This window comes from Acipenser ruthenus, chromosome 22 (assembly GCF_902713425.1).
Source record: "Acipenser ruthenus chromosome 22, fAciRut3.2 maternal haplotype, whole genome shotgun sequence".
NCBI lineage: Eukaryota > Metazoa > Chordata > Actinopteri > Acipenseriformes > Acipenseridae > Acipenser > Acipenser ruthenus.
Window position 1 is genome coordinate 12409390 of NC_081210.1, and position 26470 is coordinate 12435859.

Sequence of the window (26470 nt, forward strand, 5' to 3'; positions counted from 1 at the left end):
CCACACATTAAACAAAACAAACACATTGTTTTAAAACCCAAGGAGACTTTTTTGGTCAACAATGACCTGCTGATTTCTATTAAAGCATGAGATTTTGTCCCATAAATTACTGATGAAGAATACTCTCATCACATGAACTACAAAGCAATGTTTGAGGTGCTACAAATAGACAATGTGTCACATAGATCCCACCTTGGATCGAAATGAAACTGTCCACATACATGCATGACTATTAAAATGCACTAAGAAGTTTCATTTTGGGACACACTAGTTGTGAGCCACAGTTACGAAACAATGAGAATGAAAGTGCCAGTGGAATGCCACGATGGTGCAATGGAAGCCACAACTTGCCACCTTATAACTGGTTCTGCATTAAAACGGGCTACCCCCGTAAAGGTGAAGCACTATATAATTCAAGACTACATAATTTCTTATAAAATAATCAAAAAATCAACAAATACATGTGACTTTATTCCATTAAATCAGTAGGTTTTAATTTGTGAGTTGTCTACTAGTATTAAACAGCCATGCAATCCCCATCTAGTTATTGTATTTTTAGTTGTTGTTTTTTTTTAATATTTTGAGTGCCACAATAGTCACAAATCGTAGCTTTAATTTCAGGTAAAATGATCTGGGCTTGGCTGATCCCAACAGAACATTATTCAACCAGGTACATCAGAAAGTGCGTGGTGAATTATCTGCCACAGGGAGCTCATACTGTACAACAAGTCTAGCTGTCCTTGAGTTTCTGCTCTTTCCTGGCTCTGGAAGCCATGATGAAGAAGAAGAGGCTGGGACACAGGGTCCTGAAGTAGACAGCCAGTGTGGGGAAGACTCCAGCCAGCAGGACATCCTTCTTCTTCCTGCTCACACAGTTTAGCATCACCATGGCAATGTCATGGGGATCCCTGCCTTCCGCTGTGTTCTTATCAAGAACTGGAAAAAACCAAAGTGCAGGGTCAAGTTCAACCGTGCCTGTGTTTTCCTTTGAATTTATTTTAAAATACAGTCAAACCCGCTAAATATTGCTTCAAAAGCGCCTAAGCATGCATTGTGACATTATCAGGGTTCATCAATAACCTAACAAACAACCAAATACACATTTAAATCAATTGATGTTCTCTCTTAAGTCCTCGTACTTTCCTCTATGCATTCTTTTAGTAGTAGAAGCCACTTGAGAGTTGTGATAGGCGCTCAAAATTGCATTTCTGTTTTTAAGAATCTTTTAGATCGTTGACGGGTGCAAAGAAAATTTTGGAGTATAATTGAGATTTTTTTTATTATACAGTTAAATAAACTTTAGCAAAAGCTTTATTTTTTACAGTTGGTTATTAGTTATCAACATTGAAAATCGTCAAACTCCTTAAGTTAGGTTTTTGAAAATTGTCAAAATGGTCCTTAAAGTCCTTGAAATTTGGATCAGAAAAACTGGATGAACCTTGTATTTACCACATCTGATTGAGTTAAGCAGAGATTGTATATGATTTTTAAGGTTTTATATTATATGAATTGGGCAAAGATTTAAAAGGTTTGATGAGTAACATTTCAAAAATTGTTTGCTAACGAGCCTCACGTGTGCTTTATCAGGTTGATCCATCCGGTAAAATGACAAGTTGTAAGTGAAGTAATTTCTGAATTTCTTTTTCTACAGTCAAGTACAAATTTGCTTCTGAAAGTGGTCCAGAATAGTTCAGAATGCATCTGAGAGCTGTACAACCCCACAGGCGGGCCCCAGATCCCCGGCCAAAAAACTGGTTTTGCCCCAGAGTTTCAGTCAAAACGATCATTGGCCCATGCAATTGTATGACTGTTACATTTCCTTAACATTAAGTGGAGTGTGACATTAACTAAAGTGAAATTATCAGGAGCTTGTTTCCATTGACTCCCATTGTATTGTGGTCGAGACATTTCAACTTGATGATAATAAGTGGAGTGTGATATTAAACGGGTTTGACTGTATCTGTAGTACGGCATTCAAGAGGTAGAACGACAAGTCGAATAGTTCGACTAGTATCTGTAGTACGGCATTCAAGAGGTAGAACGACAAGTCGAATAGTTCGACTAGTTGCTACTTTACAAAAAGCATTAATAAATAACATATTTGATATTGTCTGCAGCTCTATTTGGGAACAAACAAAAAAATCATAGATTAAAGAAGAATTAAATAGGGGGGGCTGGATCGTCTTTAAAATCTTAAAAAGGAGCGGACAAACCATAACCAACACTAAGCGCAGCACTGAAACCAGGAACAGAGGACACAGCTGGAAATTAAGTGGAGACAGACTTAGGACCGAGGGAAGGAGACACTTCATCACACAATGGTGACGGTATGGAATGGGTTACTGTGGCAATGTGGCCACGCCCTTGTGCGTAGTTTGTGTTATATGTTGTATGTTGCGTGTGGTGTGTTAATGTTGGTGTATAGTCATTGGTACACGGGATATAAACGGGTCTGTGTTTCACGTGTATTTAAAAATGTATAACTGTATTTAGGCACGGGATTGCACATCACTGCACGTGCATTTAAAGTAAGTAATATGCACGCACGAGGTTGCACATAATTAATTCACGTGCTGGGATTCAAGTGAATAATTAATTAGTAATTGAATCCCAGCACAACAGTATGTATAGATGCACGTTTGACTCACTTGTGGTTGTGTGTTCAGGGCGAAGGAACGGGAGAGAGTGAGGAGATAATTAAAGTAAAAAGTAAACAATTGCTACGTGGTACATGTTTGTTTAGTGTTCGTCCCTGTGTGTCAGTGTCTGTTCGTTTTGTTTATCTGTTTATTTTGGCTCAAGTGCCGTGTTCTGTTTTGTGTTTAAAACCTTTTTATTTTGCAATAAACCTTCTGAACGCTACCATTGCATCTCAGTTTCACTCACCACTACTGTCTGTCTGTGTTTCTTCCGGGTCTGACGTGTCACCACTCAGCCAGCCTTGTGACAGTTACATAGCCATGTTGTTGAGGCTGAAACACTTGGATCCTCTAAGGCCCAAGTTGACAAAGTTTTGAAATGAATCAGCTATTCGGAACTAGACGAACTTTGCGGTCCTAGGTCGGACCTGGTCTGACATTGCAATTTTCCCTTTCCGGTCCAATGTCGGACCCTGTCCGATATCATCAAAAAGACGCAAAAAACAGGTCTCTAGTCGTTTTTTCTCCAGAAAAAGCAGAGAAAACCATTCAATGGCCGAGTGAGATCGATAGAAGCCGACAGAAGATGAAAAAAAAAAAGGGGGGCGTATCTCATGAATACAGATAGCCCCGGCATCACATAGATAACACGGACATAAACAAACAAGATAGCTGCTTCCACATCACAGACATTTGCAGAGCTTTTTTTAGATGTTATAGTAATAAAATAATGACTTGGATCGCATTATTGAGGAGTTTGGTGATAAAACAAGTGATCAGGAGATGATTTATTGGTATGCACTACTATCAAGAGGTATGTGGGGAAAAAAAACAGCGAACGAGGGGCGGGGCGGGGCTGGAGATGCAGTACTGAGTGTCCTGTTGATATGCAGTGCCTTTTAAAACTGGACTACTGTGAAAAAAAATACTTTTAAACAACGCGTCTAAAATAAAATGTGCGTGTAAAAATAAATTGTACCGCTAAGGGTTAAGATGGGCCAAATGAGTCATTTTCTCCTGTTTTTCTAATGAAGGATCATCCTGGCTGTACACAAAGCAGAGTTTCATGTTATTTCATGTGAGCCTCACCACTGTATTTGGATCCGTTTCCAGTAACTGCATTAACGGAGAGGTTGGTTCGAATGTATCCGGGGCTGAACACAGACACCTCAATCCCAAACTGTTCTACCTCAGCTCTCAGGCAGTCGAAAAAGGCCTGGGTCGCATGTTTAGAGGCTGCGTCTGGAGGGAGACAAGAGCAGAACATTGCAGAGCCAGTCAGCACTTTGTAACCACATATTACCCCCCGCTACGGATAATATATCCTGTGAAGGGGCTCTAATGGAGGCGTACACACCCATGTCACACTTCATACATCTGGATAAGCACGTCATGATGGGTAGTAATCGTATTCATGTATTTTCCCCCTGATAAATGTGAACACATGTTATGGCAGGTGTGCCTCATATTTTGTTCACTGTACTTACACGCTGATCTGAAGGGGATGGCTATCTTCCCCTGGACACTGCTGACCACTGCAATGTGACCTGACCTCCTCTGCACCATTGATGGCAAAAGTGCTGAAACAAAAGTTTGATATTGTTCATTTCTGTGGCTTCAGAAAACTTTGTTCCCTTTTTAAATTAATTAAAAACATTTATGTGGCATCACTGTTTGATCTTTTAAATGATTAATTTTATAAATCTTCTAACTAAAAGTCGCTGTGTGGCTTTGAAAAGAAGGGGAGTGCCACGAATCCCCCATATAATCATTTCAACAATTAGTTAATTATTGTATTACACATTTCAAACTTAACACTTAGAAAAGGGCTTGTGATTTCAGCTTATAATTTTACATTTCATATAGCTTTCGCATTTCTTTCATAACCATTGTTCAAATTTCATTTTGCCTAAGTACTTCTTGAAAACTGATCACTGGCAGTGTTATTTATTTCTTCATCTGTTTTAGGTTTGGCAAAACAATCAATAACTTTACTCTCCGTTCCTGGTTCACATTCCTTAGTTTTTTGCATTTTTATTTTTCTAAAGACACTTTTATGTTCTACATCTAAAACACAGTCCTTGCTACTATCTTCACTTAACAGACACTTTTGTCTCGAAGTGGGATTTCAGACTCCGAGGAACTCATGACAACATTCCCACAATACGAGAGACAAACATTAACTGTTTGAACAACTAAGCATAACAAAAAAGCAAAAACAAATCCAATTACCAAATTAACAATGAACTGAATCTCATTATTGAACAAGTATCAATTTGGAAGAAATGTTTTTAAGTGGCAGAAACAACTCAAAGATTTGAATCGGTAAGAAAAGAATCCAGTTTATCGTGCCTCACAGTGAATTCTTTTTACCAAGTCAACACTTGTTTATCCCTTACTTAATTTTGCTTACAGTAATAATTTATTCTGTTATAGGAACAAATGCAAACATGATCATTTTTGCCACAAAAATCTGTTTGTTCGAATTTTCAAATAATTGTCCCACATTATGTTTATTACAACAAATGCAGCAGTCCAGAACTCGTCATAACCACTGAACACTTAGAAACAACATCATTAAATCTAAATAAAAACTAATGAAAAGCTGATATTAACGTATTGAATTTGGTTTTATGGAACCTGTTGTTTTAAATGCTTTGTCATTGTGAGATCTACACTCTCCTCGAAATTACAAGTGTAGTTGAAGCTAATAGTTTCCAATTGGGATGCGACTTAAAATATCAAATAATGTAGTAAGTGCATCAAATTTGGGTTACCACAGCACTTGTGGCAGAAACATACACAAAATAATGCATTTATTAATTTTACTTTAATATTTGTACCACAAGGTAAAGTTTACCACTATGATTAAATGTTAATAAATAATAACCAAAAATACAGTCTATTATATTAATGAATCTAACAGTATGTCATATTAAACTGTGTTATTATTAAAACATATTTTTTCTCGGAAAAGATAACTTTTAATAAAGGTCTGGACAACATTTTTTAAATTTAAAATAGTTTGCTATATTTTACAATTTAAAATAAAAACAAAGACGGTGATATACAGGGTGTTCGATGATTAAAGTTCACAGATAGGAAATGCCAGCTGGAGCCGTGAACCTTTAATTTCAGAACATCCCACCTGAGCAGCAAGGGCGATATCTACTTTTTTCACTGTCTACCAATTTCCTGTGACACCGGTACTGTGTATCTCAGACCAAAGCGACTGGTTATATCTGGGTGTGTAAACTTGCTGTACACAGAGAACAGCAGCCAAAGTGAAACTAAGCTTTATCGTTGAACGGACGCCAGGACGATCTGCAACGCACAAGCACGGCAGCCAGTGTTACTGTTACAAAGCAATCCGTTACAGTTACTTCAACAAAACTACTTACAGTAACTTATTACTTTAAAAATTTCAACTAGTTACAGTTACTTCTCAGGCAGGTTACATTTCAGAGATTTTTTTGGGTTTGGTCATCTTCTTTGAAGATCCAGCTATCAGTCCCACTTGTTCCCTCCTCTGATGCCCTCGTCTAGCACGATGATGTGAGAAGTGCGATGTGACAGGTTTCACGTTACTGATGAAGATCTTTCTGATTTCCACCCTATGCATTAGCCGTTGTCCTTTTTTAATGCAAGGAAAAGTAACTACGTTATTATTTCACATAAAATGTAATGTGCTTCCACATTTCATTACCTGTCAAAAAGGGAAGTTACAAGTTACTGAAAATGTAATCAGATTACAAGTTACTCCGTATGCAGTGTGCAAATGTATCATACAAAACGGGTTGTCTCATTAGCTGTACCCTCTGTCCTGTAAACCACATACCTTTTGTTAAAGCAACTGCCCCAAAGTAGTTCATGTCCATGACTTGTTTATGGACCTGGACGTCAGTCTCCAGTATGGTGCCCCGGTAGCTGATTCCTGCATTGTTAATCAAGATGTCCACGTGGCCAAAGCACTGCAGGACCTCCACAGCAGCACTGGCCACAGCCTCTGTGTCCGACAGGTCAAAGGTTACCATACTAGGAGGATAGGTCTGTAGAAGAAAGTGTACCATAGAAATTGAGCTTACAGTGGAACACCTCATTGCTTCTGTAGTTTTGATTTGTTCTGCATATGAAATCAAACCACTGTAACTGAAAATCTTGGAACACTGTCAAAACACACATGCAGTTCATTTAAAATAGTAAGAGAAAGGGAACACACAGGTGCAAATGGTAAAATGCATGACTTTTTAGAAGTTGTTTAACATACCTAATTAACCCTTTGCCATCCATTTAAAAGTATTTTTTTTCACAGTAAAACAGGTTTAAAAGGCACTGCATATCAACAGGACACTCAGTACTGCATCTCCAGCCCCCGCCCCACCCCTTGTTCACTACATTTTTCACATACCTCTTAATAATAGTACATACTGATAAATCATCTCCTGATCACTCGTTTTATCACCAAACTCCTCAGTAATGTGATCCAAGTCATTATTTTATTACTATAATATCTAAAAAAAAGCTCTGCAAATGTCTGTGATATTCTTTGAGCGCTGGATGCAGAAGCAGCTATCTTGTTTGTTTATGTCTGTGTTATCTATGTGGTGTCTGTATTCATGAGATACGCCCCTTTTTTTTCCGGCTTCTCTCGGCCATTGAATGGTTTTCTCGGCTTTTTCCGGAGAAAAAACGACTAGAGACCTGTTTTTTACGTCTTTTTGATGATGTCGGACAGGGTCCAACATCAGACCGGAAAGGGAAAATTGCAATGTCCGACATAGGACCGCAAAGGGTTAAAGTGGGCCACCATTGTCACACAAGTGCCTATTGTTTCTATATCACTGATTACTGACTGAAATTCTCACACCCAGAGGATTTCATGCAGGTAGGCATATAAAGGATATAAATGAGCAATCTTCAGGTGTTCTAATAAATGTGCACACTGCTGTATATGTTAAAGTAACTTCGTGAATCTTACCTGTTTTGGCTAAATAAGTCTCAAATGTGCAGTTTTGACAGCACACCTGTAGTTTCATTCTAATGCATGGTATCTGGTACTACTGTAGGTTAAAGGAATCTGTCCTTTTCTATGCCTTATTCTCGGGTTATCTGTTTGCATTTACACTTTCTGTTTTAATTATTATACAAATTTCTCAACAAAATTATTTATGACATTAAGTACATAACAATAATAACCAATTCATATTTTAGAACATATATTTTAGTTTAAGGGCTTCTGTGACAGAAAGGCAATGATTTTTGGTGGTAAATCTCCCTCCCGACCTGTGCTAAGTAACGGGAACAGATTACTCTGGACTGCTTGGCCTGACACTTCATTCCTAGGGTTAAAAGGAAGTCGTCATTTAGAAAAGGGGCGGAGCTTCGGTACATTAATTCATCGACCCGGAAGGGAAACGATGTGGCAGCCATGGATTGGAGGAGCGGCTTCAATCGTTTACCAAGCGGTCACGAGTAACGGTATAAGTAGGGGACGAAGCGACGTAATCTGTTCCTTTGTTTTGGTTTGAGAAAAAGAATCCGGAAGGACCTGTGTTTTGTGTATCCGTATCGTGAGTGTTTGTTTGTTTTGTCTAACTGTGTCTTGTAATTAGTAGATGGCTAACACGTTCCGGAGCTGTCGCCAAGGGCCAGCACAAACCCGGAACAGCACTTCACTTGTATCACAAACAACTGTATTTGCATCACAAGCACTAATTCACGCACTAACAGACTTGTGTATGTGTTTTGTGTTTCATGTGGGTGTATAATAAATGGGACTATTATTTCAGGACAAACCCGGGGATTATGATATGAGTAATATACGCCGCGTATTACTTAGCATCATTTATTTGTTTACTGTTTGTTTTGCTGTCAGGCACTGGACATACAAACCCTGCACCTGCACACTGTTAACCAGTTTGCCACACGTGGTGTCAGAACACAGGATCATGGACCGCAACGCACTGGCAGAGCTGCTGGAGGCACTGGATAGCAGACGGGAGGCAGAGGAGAACAGGAGGAGCGATACATTGCGCTCCTTGAGAAGGTAGGAATGGCACTAACGCTGCACCCTACAGCAGAACCAACAATGATGGCCCCAAAAGCTTGGGTGCTGAAGATGACGGCGGAAGATGACCCAGAGGCATATCTGGTCGCATTTGAGCGGCTAGCCACCACCGCGTCATGGCCGTGGGAGTTCTCGGCAAGCCACCTGGGACCCTGCCTGATCGGGGGGGGGGGGTCAGGCAGCATACCAGGCACTGAGCAACATGGACGCCACCAATTACGACCTGGTGAAGCTGGCCATTCTCCGTCGTCTCAACATCACCGGGAGTACCAAAGGTCCCCAGACACACACCCCAGGGTGGTCGTGGAAAGGTTATGTGACCACATGGTACACTGGCTGACCCCTGCCAAGAAGACCAATCTGCAAATGGGGGAGGCAGTGGTAGTGGAGCAGTTTTACCATGTGGTCGGCACCGAAACCCAAGCCTGGATACGACGCCACAACCCTGACACCCTGGAAAAAGTGGTGAAACTGGCCGAGGACTTTGAAGACTCCCTGGTCTCCACCCAGACATGGATACTCCCGGCTCCCGTCCACCACAGCAGCCGAGCACCTCCTCCTCTATCTCTCCCACCACCACCACCACCGGCACTGGGATCCAGACCTCCGAGACCGCCGACCCCAATGGGCCACCTTGCCTCCCCTTCATGGAGACCAAGGTTGGCCCTCAGCCAGGGTAGAGGTGCTTCCCCTGCCCCGTTGCCAGATCAGCAACGGGACAGATATCTAACCAGTGTGCCCTCTGTCCCCCCAGCTTGTTTAAGGTGCAACCAACCGGGACACCTGGCAAGGTCATGCCCTGCTGCAATGGAGTGTGACGTGACGGCGTGTAACTGGGCACCTGAAATAGGTAGGCGAGGAGAAAATGGTCAGGAAGGGCCTTGTATTGTTAATGTGGTTTTAGGGAATGTGAACACATATGAAGTTATTCGGGCTATAGGAAAGGTGAATTATGAAATTAGACAGCCCAATCACAGTAGTGAACATGGAATTTTGGCAGGCAAGGGAGGCCTTATTTATAGCCCCAGGCGATGTAGAGGATGATTTAGGCCCCTGTCCACAGACCCCTAGCACTAAAATTATTTAGATGGGGGAACAATTGGTTCCAGATCAGTAACGGGAGCTGCGTAAGGTTATTGAGGAGTTCAGCAATGTTTTTTCTGACTTGCCAGGCAGAACTAACTTAGTTGAATATGACATTGTCTCTCCCTCAGGTGTCACAGTACAAGAGAGACCTTACCGGATCCTGGAAAGTCGACGAAGTGGAGTTCGCAAAGAGGTATGGGATATGCTCGAACTTGGGGTGATTGAGCCTTCCAGGAGTGAGTGGTGCCTACCAATTGTCATAGTGGCCAAGAAAGACGGCACCAAACGCTTCTTTGTGGACTTCCGGAAGGTAAACGCTATTCGACGAGTACCCTATGCCTTGGGTCGAAAAACTTCTAGTTAGACTGGGAAAGGCGAAGTTTATCTCTACTCTGGACCTGACAAAGGGATACTGGCAGATCCCCTTAACCCACAGTTCTAGATAGAAAAATGCATTTTCAACCCCTGAAGGGCTGTTTCATTTTAAAAATATGCCATTTGGGCTACATGGTGCGCCCGCTGCCTTTCAGAGACTGATTTAACACCAAGAATGTGTCCAGCAATGCACCATAACAAAACTAAACCCTTTGCAACTTTGTGAACTATATAAAGTCTGTCAAAAAGTGTGGAGTAGTGGTTAGGGCTCTGGACTTTTGATCGGAGGGTCGTGGGTTCAATCCCAGGTGGGGGACACTGCTGCTGCACCCTTGAGCAAAGTACGTTACCTAGATTGCTCCAGTAAAAACCCAACTGTATAAATGGGTAATTGTATGTAAAAATAATGTGTAAAAAATAATGTAATTGTATGTAAAAAATAATGTGATATCTTGTAACAATTGTAAGTCGCCCTGGATAAGGGCGTCTGCTAAGAAATAAATAATAATAATAATAATAATAATAATAATAATAATAATAATAATAATAATAATAAAACTTTATGTACATCCAGCTGTTCATCACTGTGATGCAGAGCACTCTCCATTGCCTGACGAAGTTTCTATTTTGAGTTTTTTTCCCCCAAAGCCGCGTTGTTTGTACAGGTTTGGTAACAGCGGTTAGCAAACTACATTTGCGGAGACACTGCAGCTCAAACAACTCATTTGACCACTATTGTTATCAAATTCCAGCCATGGTTAAATCTTCAACCAGTTTGCCTGAAAATCTATCTAACTTTCCCTTCACTGACATCGCTTATAGTGCTGTTGAAGGCTGTATCCAAGCCTCTAATCTAATCTATGTATTAGTCAGTGGTGTGTGACCGAGTTTAGTTAAAAAAGTAAAGAGTATTTATTTTTTGCCAAATTACCCTTTGTATTTTTTCATTAAAAGTTTGTTGTTTTTAAATTAGATTTTTTTTACACCATTTTATTTTTACAATGGAAAAGTGACCTATATTTTATTTTTGTAACAATTATATCTGGGATGTAAGATGCAACAGATGAAAAAAATCAGTTTGTGTTGACTCAAAACTTTATTTAGACAGTCTACGGTTTGACTGGGGAAAGATAACGTTGGTTTATTGGAGTTCACAAAGATAACATTTTTCAGCTTGGTATGAACCTTTTCACTTCCTTTTTTGTTTCAACTGTTCAGCTTTTTGAAGCACTACAGCCCTTCATTAATTATTTTCTGTATTTTAAGTTTCCAGGGTATTTTGTTAATGGCACCTTAAGTGTATTTTTATTTTTCATTGTTCTTGTTCTACATTTCTTAAATGCAACTGTTTATTTGAAGCTACAATTTTTACACAAGAGTACTGAGACACGCTTGGTCACCATCACAACTGTTTAAATAAACTGGGGTTCCTGTGTTCTGCTGGTGTTAATACCTCTCTGCACTTACAAGCATTTGCATTCGATCAAATTGTTACCGTCCTTCGCACACTTCAGTTTATTAAAACATGCAACATGCGTTTTTGTTATATACAGACCAACGTCATGTCGCATGCATAAATATTGACATGTCCTTTTAAAGGGAGAGGCAGCATTTTTGTACCTAACCCCCAAAAAACAGTTTGCAACCATTTTAGCGTCGGTCTGGAGCATCATAATTTCTCATTTCTCTGTGATTCAGTGGTACAAACAGATTAATCCATTACGATAGTGTGATTGAGGAATCATATTGTCATAAAGAACACCTGTTAGTGCGTACCACCTGCAAGCCTGTCACGTACCACAGGTTGAAAATCACTAGATGAATGGAAAGAGTATGACAGAGAATGACAGAATGACAGTAAACTATAGGTGATTACTTTGGCTGAAGCCCCACTATGGGAACCAGAGTATTTGTTTTCAGTAAAACTCAAAAAATACGTGTGAGAATGTTTTTCAGTTGCAGTACAGCAAGAGTAGTTTTTCTGTTGTTCTATCCCACCACAATTTCCCGTCTACTTCGATTACGCAAACCATTTCCAGGATGAACCATCCTACCGGCTACTTTGTGTGCATGTGGAAATTTAAAACAACTGAAAATTCAATTTGACTCGGACTGGGTGACGACGATAGCTTGTGCTTAATGTCGATTCCAAATGAGTGTTCTGATACGCACTCATGCTTTTGAAGTTGTGTTTTTAAATTGTAATTTACAATATATTGTGCTATTCAAAAATGAAAGGTATGACTGAGCAGCCCTCTCAAGAAAACATCTGATTTGCATTGACAATCGGTGCCCCACGAGTCGACACTTTCACGTGTCATCATGCCAGGAATGGAAGATGGGTCTGTAGGTCAAGTACCACAGCATACACTTAGTATTTTATATATACTGTATAGACATGTGTGTACACAGACAATGAGGGTTGATCCACCAATTCCAGACACAGTAACCGAAACCAGTATAGTCGATTCACACTAGAATTATAAGATCTCCATTGCTAGCAGGGATGTAGTTTATGATGCGGTAATACAATCCGTTTATTATGGGGAAGCAAGTTGAGAACTAGGGCGAGCTGCTTCCACTCCGTGTCCGTTTTGAACAAGAACGCTGCGTCTTACATCCCTGCTCGAGTTGTTTTTTTAAAATATTTTTAAATTTGTTTTCGTTTCCTGTTGATCGTGCTCCTGTACTGTAGTTAGGGGGTGAATCACTAGGAGTTTGATACTTGTGAACGGGGCGGCTAATTGAGCTCTCAGTATGATGTCACCATGAGCAGAAATGTGTGGGAGGTTTGCTGACACTCTGGTGAAGGGTGCACCCATTAGCAGCTATAAAGGAGTTTCCATTAACCACAGTGTCACTTTGGAAACCATTCCACAGAACTTACCCGACTTTTTTTCCAAACGAACTAACTGGGTACATTTAGAAGCGAGTCCTACGTGTGATGAGACAAATGAGACAAAGCTGTGCGGGTAATAAGTCATGCCTTGTCTTCACTGCACTGTGTGTCTGAAGTGAATGTCAGAGGATGAGTAACCACAACATCAAGCCGTATCCACACTGGACGCGAGCGAATCATTTACAAGTCACTGCAGTCAAATGACAGTATCCACACCAGCAGCGAGTGACGTCACTTTGAGAATTTCACGTAGAACCTGTTTTTTTTTGTCGCGCGACTGTTATTAAACTGACCAATCAGAAGCAAGGTTAACACCCTTGACACACGTCAAACACACGCCTCAAAACAGGTTATTCATGTACGACGAAAGGTTAATTTGAGGTGCAGCAGTATCCATTATTATATGATTGCAAATTGAACAACTACAAAGACATGCAGAAGAATGATAATGTCGGTGCATTTAATTTAGCAGCACTGAGACATTTTCTTTCAGATTAATGTTTATTAATAAGCAAAAATAAACTGGATCATACGAGCAGTGTACATATCCAGCATTTAAATAAAAATGTGCACTTTTGCAGGCTTTTAAAAATGATACAAAAAAGGTCCCACATTCACACAACTTGAACATGTGACCAAATTTTAAGCTATGGCTTTTTTTTTGGTTGGTTTGTTTGTTTTTATGATAAATGACGTTTTGTTCACTAAATTGTTCTCTGGCACAAACCCGTGACAAGAAGACGGCCTTAACATACGCATGAAGTGAAGTCTTGTGGAGATTCACCAAACAAACAAAAATATTATCGAGGTCCTACTTTTGTTGTAAAACAAAACAAGCCATACGTCTATATATTCTACGTGACACATCCCAACATTACCAATCTCATACATAGTTTTGAAGATTATGAGCCATATTTATAAAGCATTTTCTGTCAAGTTCACCTGATTGTTTTAAAAGGAAAAACTAAATAAAATTAAATAATAATACAAGGTAAGTGCTGACCTGCGCATAGTAACATGGATAATAATAATAATGAAGATGGTGATTATGTATTGTGTAACAACAACATAATAATAATAATAATAATAATAATGTTGCACTTTAAAATACTTAAAGTTAATAAACAAAAAGGATCAAAGAAGGAATTTGTAAAGAAACACAACTGAGATTGCATTAAGTTGTATATAAATGTATAACAATAAAATAATTTTGTTGAAAATATCAGTTAAACTATACTACTATTGTCCAGCTGTCTTCAAATCAGACTACTACTACTACCACCACGGGAAAAAAATAAATAAATACTACAACTGTACAATTACTACTACTAATAATGATAACAATAAAACTGTTGGATATATAGGGATGCTCAATAACTCTGATCTATAGATTATAAAGTCCAGCCTTTATTTTACAACAGAGTTGCCAGAGGTCACGGTGGTAACCTTTTATCAAAACATGACCTGTTTTGTAATGGGACAGCCCATCTCTAGTATGTCCAATAGGAATGCATGGGTGGGGTCATGTATTTATTTCCAGTCTTTTGGATCGTTTCCAAGTTGCGTCTGGTGTGGATTGACATTCAGCGACTTCGCTCACATCGCTCTGTCCAGTGTGGATGCAGCGTAAGACTATATTATTAAAGCAGGACTAAATGGCAGCAAAAAAGACATTGTTGGATTTGTTTCAGATGGAAAATTTTATTGAAAGACCGAGTTTTTGTACAGTAGTTCAAAGTAACATTACAGTTAAAATGTAAGGCTGTAGTTAATGCAGACCCCATAAGTTAGCATAAAAGTATGTACAGTATTTATTGAAAGCACTCGTGACTTCAAGGTAATGTTGCATCCAAAATACATTTTACTCAACTAGCAAATATGTGCACAGCCGCTTCGCTCGGGCAAAAATGACAGTGTCAAGCCCGGGACAGACAGGCGCGGAGCAGCACGCGAGGTATTTTACCGCCTGTATCACTGCCGTTGTTTTCAAATGGTGTTGGACAGATCAGCACAGGACGATACCGCTTGTCCCGCAGTGCCGCTGAGAGATACCGCTCAAATAAAATCCAGAGCGGTACCGTCGGTGGATTAACCAATTACAGCGAAATGGATGAGTTCTCCTGCCCGCTTTACTAAAGCTGCAGGTACATCTCGCACTGCACAGCCAACTGGCTCATGTCTGCAGTATACTGTAAAGCCATAAATATTTGCAAGCCTTTTTTTTCACGTATTAAAAAAAACTGCAAACATTTTTGGGAAGAAATATTGCAACAGGTAGCCAACATTTCTGAAGCAAAATAGGTTTTATTGGTGTGATTCGCCAAATATTTTGGTTGCAAATATTTATGGCTTTACAGTAACCCACAGTACGTTAGAATGAGCCAGTGGCATAAAATGTTAGTGCAGAAGGTACCCTGAGTGCTGCAGGCAAACGGCTCTCCCATGTCTCCTTCCAGGCCAGCCTGAAACAGTTGGCAGATGTCAGTGATTGTTTGTCTGTTGCTGCATACATTGTGTGTCAGACAGGCTCAGAAAAGATATGACTTCTACATATTTGGGGACGTCTCCTCCTCCTCCTCTCTCTTTGTCTGGCCATGCAGAAATTCAGTGTGCATTCCATATTTCTTGTATTTCTCTTTTTTTCTCTCTCTCTTTTCTTTACCTGCTTCCTGTAAATCGGCTGCACACGTGACCCATACCAGAGCACGTCAACATGTTCATTTTTCTTAATAAAAATCATCAGCAGAGTTGATGCAGCTATTTCTTTTTTGGTTTGTTTGTTTTACTTTGAAACATGACTTTTTTCCCCAATCAGATTTTTAATTTTTTTTACTTTTGGAAGGCAGAACGTTTAAAAAAATAAACTAAATAAAGATTTTATGTACAAAGTTGCTCTAGTTTGTTGTTCCTGCCGGTTTGGCAGTGGATGTTCATCAAATCATCGCTTTTTTTTTTTTTGTGCTGCTTTTTTTCTAATCTTTTTTTCTAATCTGACTGTTTTCTTTTAATTTTTGGAAGGCAGAACGTGTAAAATAAATAAATAAAGAAGGATCTTATGTACAAAGTTGCTGTAGTTTGTTATTCCTGCAGGTTTGGCGGTGGATGTTCATCTTTGGGGAGTACAATGGTTTAAATTCTTTATAAAGCGAAAAGGAATGTACCAATACTTTCAATGTAATGAAGCTGCAATGCACTGAAAAAGTGTGTTTACAGTTAGGCCTGTCTGTTTTTGTTGATGGTAAAGATAACGGAATACATGACAAAGACTATATATATGTAGGTGGAGTAGATTTATAGATCGTGAAAGTATTACTAAAGGTTAAACAGTTAACCGATATATTTGGAAGAGTTTAAACGGGTACTTTTTTAAACGATACTTACATCCCTAGTTTAGGCCTGGTTTTCACAGGTCAATTGAAACACAAGCGCTAACACTGTTGCTGGTTTGCTAAATCGCTACATTTGTATGTAAATGAGGACACTCCCCTAAAGTTCAGCCCATGTCCAGTGCTAATGCTGACTTGCTGAGGCAGCACTAAAACATGGCTGCTAAATCACATAGGTGGGCAAAGTCTGTTTGCCCACACGTGTGCTTGATTTTGGTGTGCCAACTGTCTGTAAAAGTGTTTTGTGATTGCCTTAGGGGTTTGCGAACGTTGCTAAATAGGACCTGAAGTGTCTAAATTGGAGAGTACGTGACTCAATGACCCAAACCCTTATCTTGAGTGCCGCTCTCATTCTGGGGCTGCCCTTAAAACTCTTTCAGTATAAATACATCGTGTTGTGACTTGATCCCTCATTAACATCTGAACAGGAAATCAGACTTCTTGTATGGGCATCTGCAACAGACTGCTAATGCCCACACGGCCTACATGACTATATGATACATCAGGAAAGCAGAAAATTGCTCATTTTTAGTGTTTTGTATTAAAGCTCACATTTGCAAAGCTTAACACTAGTTACGTAACCTGATATAGACCATACATATTTGATGGCTTAGATAAAATAGCACAATGCTAAATGACTATAGGACAACATGCTTTTGTGTACCAAGCATTGCATGATTATAATGCTTTGGTTCCAAACGCTGCTTCTCTACATGAGTAGAAGTGACTTGTAACAGCTTTCTATGAGATAAATGTGGTGTGCAAGCACTGCAATTGAATTGTATTGATGTATAATTATAAATGTTTATTTTTACATTTCATTTTAAGTAGGACTCATATATTTGCCCTGTATTTGTAACTGTATATTTTTATTGTCACTATCAGCTTCTCCATGTTGCCCTTCTCTCTGACACAGTTGTGATTGACAGAACAGTTTCCCCTGCCCACACTGCTGCTTCATGATGACTGGCTACACTGTACAGCGAATGTGGAGAGCAATCGGGAAAGTCGGCTCGGTACAGCCACGGACTCTTCGGAGCAGTATGGACACTTGCATTGAAATACATGGGAGGCACGATCTGGACACTCGTATTGAAATACATGGGAGGCAATCTGTTTTGCTTGTAGTCGCTCAAGTCGTGTATGTGATATAAAATGTTGTCCTGAAATCAATATATTTTGATTGTATTTGATTATATGACTAATCACGGAATCTAGTCTCAAAGCCAGAATCTTACTAAAGATTATATAATATTGGATTATAATTGGATTATAATCTCCAACTAACTGTAATTGACCTGTTCATAGGTACATTTTGGTAATTGTAATTTACTTAGAAAATCCTGAATAGGAGCTCCCGAGTGGCTCATCTGATAAAGGCACACAGCCCTGAGTGCAGGATGCGCCCTACAACTAGGAGATCGCTGATTCAAAACCAAGCTATACCGCAGCCGACTGTGGGCGGGAGTTCCCAGGGGGGCGGCGCACAATTGGCCAAGCGCTGCCCGGGTGAGGTAGGGGTTAGGTCGGCTGGGGAGTCCTTGGCTCACCGCACACTAGCGACCCCTGTGGCTGGCTGGGTGCCTGCAGGCCGGCCTGTACGTAGTTCAGAACTACGTGGTCCTCAGACGCTGTAAGTTCAGGATATGGCTGCACGGCAGGCTTGTAGAGTGAAAAAAAAAAAAGCAGACGACTGACGGTACTCGTTTTCGGAGGACGCGAGTGCTCATCTTCGGCTCTCCCGAGTTAGTTCGGGTGTTGCAGCGGTGAGCCAGGTTGAATAATAATTCAGTAAAATTGGGAGAAAATTGGAAAATGGATAAAAAAAATAAAAACATAAATCCTTAACAGAAGTAAGGAGATCTGAATTACAGAAGACTGAAACTAAAAACCAAAGTTGGTACATGATGTTACCATCTGAATTTAAGATTATTTGTACATGTGCTCTGTTTCTAAAACTGATGATTAGCAAGAGCTATGCACATTTAATTGCAAAGAATGGATTTGTTTCTATGGTTCAAATAGCAAGTTGGTCTTTTGTTTATATTTTGAATAATTCAAGACAGATTTTCTTCTTCATAAACTATACAATTATATTTCTTTTTTAGTAGTACAGTGCACTCTGTTTATAGGAATCACATCCGACCGAGTGATTCTTATAAGCGGTTGATTCTTACAAGTAGACCGATATGATTACTGCAGTGAAGTGCTGCAGAATCAGTACAGTATGTTAGTTAGAGAATGAGAAGAGCTTTTCTCCCTGCAGTGTAATGGATTGACCACTAGATGTCATGAGTTCTTGCATGTATGCACGCCTCCGGAAAATCCATAGTTCTTCCCTTAACAAGTTAACTGCTTGTTAAAGATAATGACACTGCGATAAAAAGGGCTTAGCCGATAGCTTTGTGATGAACATATAGAGGAGTAAAGAAGTGGAAGCATGCATGTATGAGGAAGCAGAAGATAGATAAAGAAATCAAAACCAAAGAGCGAGTAAGAGATCTGTTTGTTCCAGTTCTATACTGTGCAAATAAGTAAAGTAGCCACAGTATATGTGTAGTTTAGTTATTTTGTTTGTTTTGTTATTAGCGGTTGTATACCCACCACAGTGTAAGAAAAATAAAACCAACACCGTTTTTAACCTGTAAATCAAGACTCCAGCCTGATCATTTACACTGCCCTCGGCCACATCACATTACAATTAGCAAAAGCATGTCAGCAGTTTAAATACAGTATACAAATGTCAATAGTGCTCAATCACTGAGGACAACCAATCAAAACAAGTCCTCATGGGTAAGCAGCTTGTTATTTGATCACGATTATGTTTACTCAAGGCTGCAGAATCCTATGTTACTACATTATACTTCAGAAGCGATTGTCTCGTGAGGGTGCCTAGTTTAACTGCCGTGTGGCGTTACGTGTAATGGCCTTTGAGTTAAAATGACATTACAGTACAGTATTTTACTGTAATGGACTACCACTGCATTTAAGCATGTGGCTTATATTCAGTTTTTCACTAAACAGAGTGTACTGTACATCCAGGATAGTAAAGGATAGTAGTTATTAGTTATTGATAGGAAAGAATTAATGGAAGGGTTGGGGAAAATTTCACCCTCCAGGTAAAATGACCAGGCAAGTGCAACACTAACTGAAAGCATGGCTTGCAAACAGATATTTTGCCAATCAAGTGTAGTACCATATATATGTTTTAAAATAAAAATACAAGTTTAGTCTAACGTGTGCTTCTTTAAACTGCACATTTGAGACCGATGTAACAAATGGAAGTGCATGACCCGTAAGAGTTAGGAAATGATTTTGTTAGCTGCATTCACTTTAAACACCATTCCTACGTAAAGAAGCTTCTGTTTAGAGGAAATCTAAACTTGCCATGTTTTGTACCTTCCTCTGGCTGTCAGCCGCTCCGGTTAGCTCCTTCACCAAGTCTTGTAGCCTCTCCTTGTCTCTGCCACACAAGACGAGCCTGGCTCCAGCTGCATGGAAAACTTTAGCACATTCTGCAACAAAAAACGAAAGTTACAACAGACACCTGCTAATGTAAGTTCCATTAGGTTCTGTAGACAGACTTTACAGCCATAGTCTGTTGCAGGATCCTAAATAACTAAGACTGCAAATCTACATTTAATAATAGGTAAATCTCTTTATCATAGTATGCATCTCCACTGGACTCTTACGCCGCCTGAGAACTGTTCATGGGACTTGGATTTTTAAAGTAACTGTAGCTAACTAAATAATTCCATAAAACTGCTGCACTTCCATTAGCTTAATAGCTCTTAAATGTCCAGTTTTTAAAGAAACACATGTTACAGCAAACAGGCTAGCTTGCCCTGCCTTCCAGGAAGTCTGTCTCTACCTTATCTCACTGGTCATTTCACCCCAGCAGTGTCTTTGGGTACTGTCTGAAAGCATGTCAGTCAATAGGGCATGCAGGTTATTGACAGGAAAGAAGCCAGTGAAGCGGTGGAGACAATGTCATCCTCCACCCAGGAAGTCTAAAGGCATGGCTTGAAAACAGAGATTTCATTAGCCTGGAGTAGTACCAGATAACAAGTTATAAAAAACAGAGATTTCATTAGCCTGGAGTAGTACCAGATAACAAGTTATAAAAAACAGAGATTTCATTAGCCTGGAGTAGTACCAGATAACAAGTTATAAAAAACAGAGATTTCATTAGCCTGGAGTAGTACCAGATAACAAGTTATAAAAAACAGAGATTTCATTAGCCTGGAGTAGTACTAGATAACAAGTTATAAAAAACAGAGATTTCATTAGCCTGGAGTAGTACCAGATAACAAGTTATAAAAAACAGAGATTTCATTAGCCTGGAGTAGTACCAGATAACAAGTTATAAAAAACAGAGATTTCATTAGCCTGGAGTAGTACTAGATAACAAGTTATAAAAAACAGAGATTTCATTAGCCTGGAGTAGTACCAGATAACAAGTTATAAAAAACAGAGATTTCATTAGCCTGGAGTAGTACCAGATAACAAGTTATAAAAAACAGAGATTTCATTAGCCTGGAGTAGTACTAGATAACAAGTTATAAAAAACAGAGATTTCATTAGCCTAGAGTAGTACTAGATAACAAGTTATAAAAAACAGAGATTTAATTAGCCTAGAGTAGTACTAGATATGTTATGAAAAACAGAGATTTCATTAGCCTGGAGTAGTACTAGATATGTTATAAAAAACAGAGATTTCATTAGCCTAGAGTAGTACCAGATAACAAGTTATAAAAAACAGAGATTTCATTAGCCTGGAGTAGTACCAGATAACAAGTTATAAAAAACAGAGATTTCATTAGCCTAGAGTAGTACTAGATAACAAGTTATAAAAAACAGAGATTTCATTAGCCTAGAGTAGTACTAGATAACAAGTTATAAAAAACAGAGATTTCATTAGCCTAGAGTAGTACTAGATATGTTATGAAAAACAGAGATTTCATTAGCCTAGAGTAGTACTAGATAACAAGTTATAAAAAACAGAGATTTCATTAGCCTAGAGTAGTACTAGATATGTTATGAAAAACAGAGATTTCATTAGCCTGGAGTACTGCCAGGTATCAAGTTTTAAAATGAAAACAGGATGTTGTCTCTTTCAGAACTGCACATTTAAGACTTACATAATTATGTTCGCTGGAATTATTTTTCGGTGTGCAGTTACTCTGGTATTCTATTATTATGTAACCCCCTAACCCTAGATGTTCTCGTTTTCTGACAAGCTCATATACAGTATTGCATCTCACCTCGCCCTAGACCAGAGCTGGCTCCAGTAACCACCACAACAGCATCTTGGATGTGGGTCTTTTGACGAACTCTCAGCAGCAGCTGGTACAGGGCGACGACCCCGATACTGCCCAACACCAGAGGAAAGAAAGGACTAGAGGTGAACTCCATCAGCTTCCCTTTAGACACACTCCTCCTGGGACAACAAAGGGTACAGTAAGCATTAACTGTCCTTCAAGTAACTGCAGCTAACAAAATAATTCCAGACATTTTCTCCGCCATGCACATCTGCTGCACTTCTGTTCCCACCCCTTTACTGGCTTCTTTCCTGTCAAATAACCAATCAGCTGCTTCCCCTACTGGCTGACATGCTTCCAGCCAGTAAGATGACCCCGAAGTCTCTGCTGTGGTGACCCAGGAAGTGCAAGTGCAGACTGACAAATAAGGGATAGAAACTGAGAACTTATTTTACCCTAATTAAAGTAGAATCAGAAATCATGTTTTAAAATAAAAAAAATACATGTTTTCTACAAACGGCATGCTGGGGACCTGTATGTAGCCAACGGAAGTGCAAAACAGGTCATGCTTATGGAATTATTTTGTTAGCTACAATTATGTTAATTGGTCCATACTGTGCTCTCTAGTCACTGTCACTGGCTGTGGCCTATTCTGGGTGTGCTGGAAACAAAAGAGAGCTCAAATGACTGGCCAGTGCTGGCATTTCCAAGAATGTTCCAGATTTAAGTAAAACAAAGGACTGAGTTACAATGAAGGTGCTTCCAGTTGTATGGTTTCTGGGTGAAAGGCAGCTACATTCTTCCTTCGTTTAGCATTCTGTGCACTCATCAGAAACAAGAATGACTGTACTGGCCTCCCACTTTACAGGCTAGTAATTGCTAACAGAGACACATGCTTAATAAATCTATTTTTAGTTTCATGCCTACTCATTTATTGATTGAAACTGAACACCGAAGAAGGGATGAAAATGTGAACCTTGTCTATGATCTACCCTAGCTGAGTACATTTCAGCAAAATGCACACCCTTTCTTATCTGGTAAAACTGGGATGATCAAAACTAGGTTACTTTACAGGTTTTAATTGCTAAACAAAATATATTCAGTCTATTTTATTATAAGACCAGCTATGCCACACAACACCTGCAACTAGTGTGCAAATGCATAAGAACACCTCAGGATGTGTCATTAATATCCTTTATATACCTCCCTGCACAAAAACCTCTGTAATCAGTGATATAGAAACAATAGACGCTCAAGTGAAAACGTTAGACCCCTTTGTGTTTAAAATTAGGCATCTTAAACAGTAAGTAGCAGGGTTCCGAAATATGTAGCGTCACACGTCCCCAAGCGTTGCTACAACTATTTAAATAATGTAACTGTAATTTATTTTCATTGTTAACATCTCGTCAACTGTTTACACGTATAACTTTAAAGTCTGTTTCAAAGCTCTTTTTAAAATGGACACTTTTTTTTTAAAACCTGATTTTTAGTAGTAATGCTTGTACAACAGACATTTTAGGTACAAGGTTGCTGTGTATTATTACAATTATTATTATTATTTGTTTATTTAGCAGACGCCTTTATCCAAGGCGACTTACAGAGACTAGGGTGTGTGAACTATGCATCAGCTGCAGAGTCGCTTACAACAACGTCTCGCCCAAAAGACGGAGCACAAGGAGGTTAAGTGACTTGCTCAGGGTCACACAGTAAGTCAGTAAGTGAGCAGAGATTTGAACCAGGGGCCTCCTGATTAGAAGCCCTTCAGTACCTTTTCAGATACAGTGAACCCCATTTAATATGACCCCAGCTAACCCCTTCAGGTACACAAGGAATTGAGCGGCTGTTCTTCTTAAAATACACTTGAGAGTGACTCGAGTATCACGAGGAGGAAATTGACAATTTGGATGACCTGATCCAACAGTCAGCATAATTTGTATTTGTGTGACTCACACATGTCCCTTGTACTTTAAAGGGTTAATGTCACCCTCTTATTATCACCACAGTGAAATGGCCAGAATATAACAGGAGTCAATGGGGACACTTAGATTATTATCACACTCCAGTTAATATCACACAAATGTTGTGTAGAAAACATTACTTTTGGTGAACTCCTAATAAAGTCCACTTTAATGTCAACTTATTCACTGGTTTCTTACTTGATAACCAGCTGGTAGTTAAACACTTTGCTTCATTTATTCACTGGTTTCTTATCTGATAACTAAGCTAGTAGTTAAACAGTTCATTTTTGCCACTGAACTGTGTTTATTTAGCAGTCGTTTGTAATATTTGCGTGGGTCTTGTGATACTGTAAAGTACGATTTTAAATCCTAACCAAATCTATTCTATATTTTTAGTTAATGTCAAGCGTTGCACATGATAAAACTGAGAACAAAATAATTGTGTGTGTTTATTTCCCTCCTGCCTGTCGCGTACTTGTGCAAAATGTAGGTAGGTTTGTGTTTTATTACAATGCTATTCTCAGACAACATCTGCATTGTGTTGTGTTCATTGTTTGCGAATTCGAATTTTCATTCGTGTCGAGTCCTTAAAATTCTGTGATTTTATTATTAGTACATTTTGTAATTGCCCTCATTTGTATTTATACTTTATTAGGCTACTGCATTACTATTCCATCAGCTACCACCGATTTTTACGTTAAAACAAAACAAAACAAAACAAAAAACCTTTAACCCACCTGCTTGACTGGAAGAACATGCTTCAGAGAACCCGGAAATTAAACCAACGAATAGTAACAATAAGTAACTTCCGGTACTAGGAGCATGGCACATTTACTTCAAAATAGCAGTCCCTTAAAATGCATACACATCGCTTAGGAACTGTATATGAATATAATATGGACATTTAAAATATATATACTTTCTCATCTGCTCAAAAATAATCACAATAATTACATTATCTTAAATATATCACAAATACAAAGAAGTCCCTGAATAAAATGTGTTTAAAATGCAAAAGAGGTAACGGAGCATACATACTGTCCATTTCTGAAAAATCGAAGGATTGTAACTCAGTAAAAGGTGGTGAAATGTGAACTAGAGACATAGGGGGAATAAATTATGTTTTTTTGTATCAGATTTATGTCTTGTAGAAAATACAGTACTTTGAAAACAGGCCATACACTAAATATATGGGGTTGCTTTGAAATGACTGGCAGAGGTCACACACCACCCTGTCTGCTGCAAACACAGTCAATCAATCAATCAGTCTTTATTTTATATAGCATCTTTCATAGTGGACCACCATCACAAAGCGCTTTACAAGATAGTGAGGAACAATGCATAATACATTAAATACAATGAAATACAGGTCATAGTACATTAAATACAAACAGTAAAAAACAATGCAAATACATTAAATACATGCATATTACATTAAATACAGAGCTAGGAAGTGAATTCTAAACATTGTGGATGCGTGTGTCATACAGAATCATACGAATAAGATGGAGTGAAAAACCTGAAATAGCAATTTAGACAACAGCTAATAAGATATCAGGCTTAAAGAGCATTCAAAGCAAGAGAGAACAAGTGGGTCTTGAGAGTTTATTTGAAGCGAGCGACTGTGGGAGTTGCACACACTAAAGCTGGGAGAGAGTTCCAGAGAGTCGGGGCCATGAAGCTAAAAGAGTGCTCTCCGAGTGTGGTGCACTTTTGCTTGGGTATAACAAGCAAGCCAGAGTCAGAGGACCTCAGTTGCGAGCAGGGAGATAGCGGGTCAGCAGGTTGGAGAGATACTCTGGACCTGTGTGATGAAGGGCCTTTTAGGCAAGCAGGAGAATTTTGAAAGTAATCCTGAACTTTACAGGTAGCGAGTGCAGCTGGGCAAGACAGGGGGTAATGTGATCATGTTTTTTACATCTGGTAAGGATCCTAGCAGTGGCATTTTGAACCAGCTGCAGTCTGTTTATGGCGCATAACGGGAGACCACCGTAGAGAGAGTTGCAGTAGTCGAGTCGAGAGGAGATTAATGCATGACAGAGTATCTCTGCATCTGGGAGGGAAAGGTAGGGACGGACCTATGAGATGTTTCGGAGGTGGTAGAAGGAGGATTTAACTACAGAGGAGATTTGGGCATCAAAGGAGAGGTTACTATCCAGAAGTACACCAAGGCTTCGTACAGTGGGGGAAGGCAACAGCAGTTTCCAAGGTTCTGGGAAGCAATATTGAGATTCTTGAGTGCCTCAAAGAAAGGGGGGTGAAATTAAATCATTTGAACGATTATGAAATGCAACAAAACAATATTAATCTCACACTTTTTGGCAAGTGCGTGTCAGGGAAGAGGTGTCTTGAGAGAAGGAGGGAGGGTCAAGAATAACACCTAGGTTTGTAGCAGAAGGGAATGGAGAGAGAGTGATATAATCAAGGGATACTGAGATAGAGAGGTCAGAGGAGGGAGAGGAAAGTAGAGGTCAGATTTAGAGAGGTTGAGTTTGAGGTGGTGAGAATGCATCCAAATTGAGATAGCCGAGAGACATTCTGAGATGCAAGGTGAGATGTGGGAGTGAAAGGAGAGGAAGATCTGGGCATCATCAGCATAAAGGAGAAGCCAAAAGAGGAGATGAGAGTACCTAGCGAGCGTGTGTAGAGTGAAGAGGAGGTCCCAGGACAGATCCTTGAGGTACACTGTAGAGAGGGGGTGAGGAGAAGAGAGCACGCCACACCAGGAAACCTGGAAGGAACAGTTAGAGAGATAGGAGGAGAACTAGGCTAGAGCAGTGCCTGAGATCCCCAGATCAG

At 39.5% G+C, this 26470-nt stretch overlaps 2 protein-coding genes across 5 annotated transcripts; one reads left to right on the top strand and one right to left on the bottom strand.

The window, feature by feature from the left end:
• Positions 1–371: 371 nt before the first annotated feature.
• dhrs7b (dehydrogenase/reductase (SDR family) member 7B) lies at positions 372–24501 on the bottom strand. Of its 2 annotated transcripts, none has more exons than XM_034051910.3 (7): positions 24409–24501; positions 21717–21892; positions 19840–19967; positions 6478–6688; positions 4127–4219; positions 3729–3881; positions 372–936 (listed from the first exon to the last, which is right to left on the bottom strand). In XM_034051910.3, the coding sequence occupies exons 1-7, from the start codon at positions 24426–24428 to the stop codon at positions 731–733; spliced, it is 987 nt and encodes a 328-aa protein (XP_033907801.3). In that variant the 5' UTR covers positions 24429–24501; the 3' UTR covers positions 372–730. The 2 variants fall into 2 exon arrangements, with proteins under 2 accessions (XP_033907801.3, XP_033907803.3); XM_034051912.3 differs by having other exon boundaries at positions 469–936; positions 19852–19967.
• LOC131699403 (uncharacterized) lies at positions 7093–19050 on the top strand. 3 transcript variants are annotated; one of them, XR_009308112.1, is made up of 3 exons: positions 7093–8685; positions 9461–9556; positions 9921–11003. XR_009308112.1 is itself a non-coding variant. In XM_058995980.1 (3 exons), the coding sequence occupies exons 1-3, from the start codon at positions 8692–8694 to the stop codon at positions 17372–17374; spliced, it is 936 nt and encodes a 311-aa protein (XP_058851963.1). In that variant the 5' UTR covers positions 7093–8691; the 3' UTR covers positions 17375–19050. The 3 variants fall into 3 exon arrangements, 2 of the variants coding, with proteins under 2 accessions (XP_058851963.1, XP_058851962.1); XM_058995980.1 differs by adding an exon at positions 17369–19050 and having other exon boundaries at positions 7093–9556; positions 9921–9985; XM_058995979.1 differs by having other exon boundaries at positions 7093–9556.
• Positions 24502–26470: the final 1969 nt, after the last annotated feature.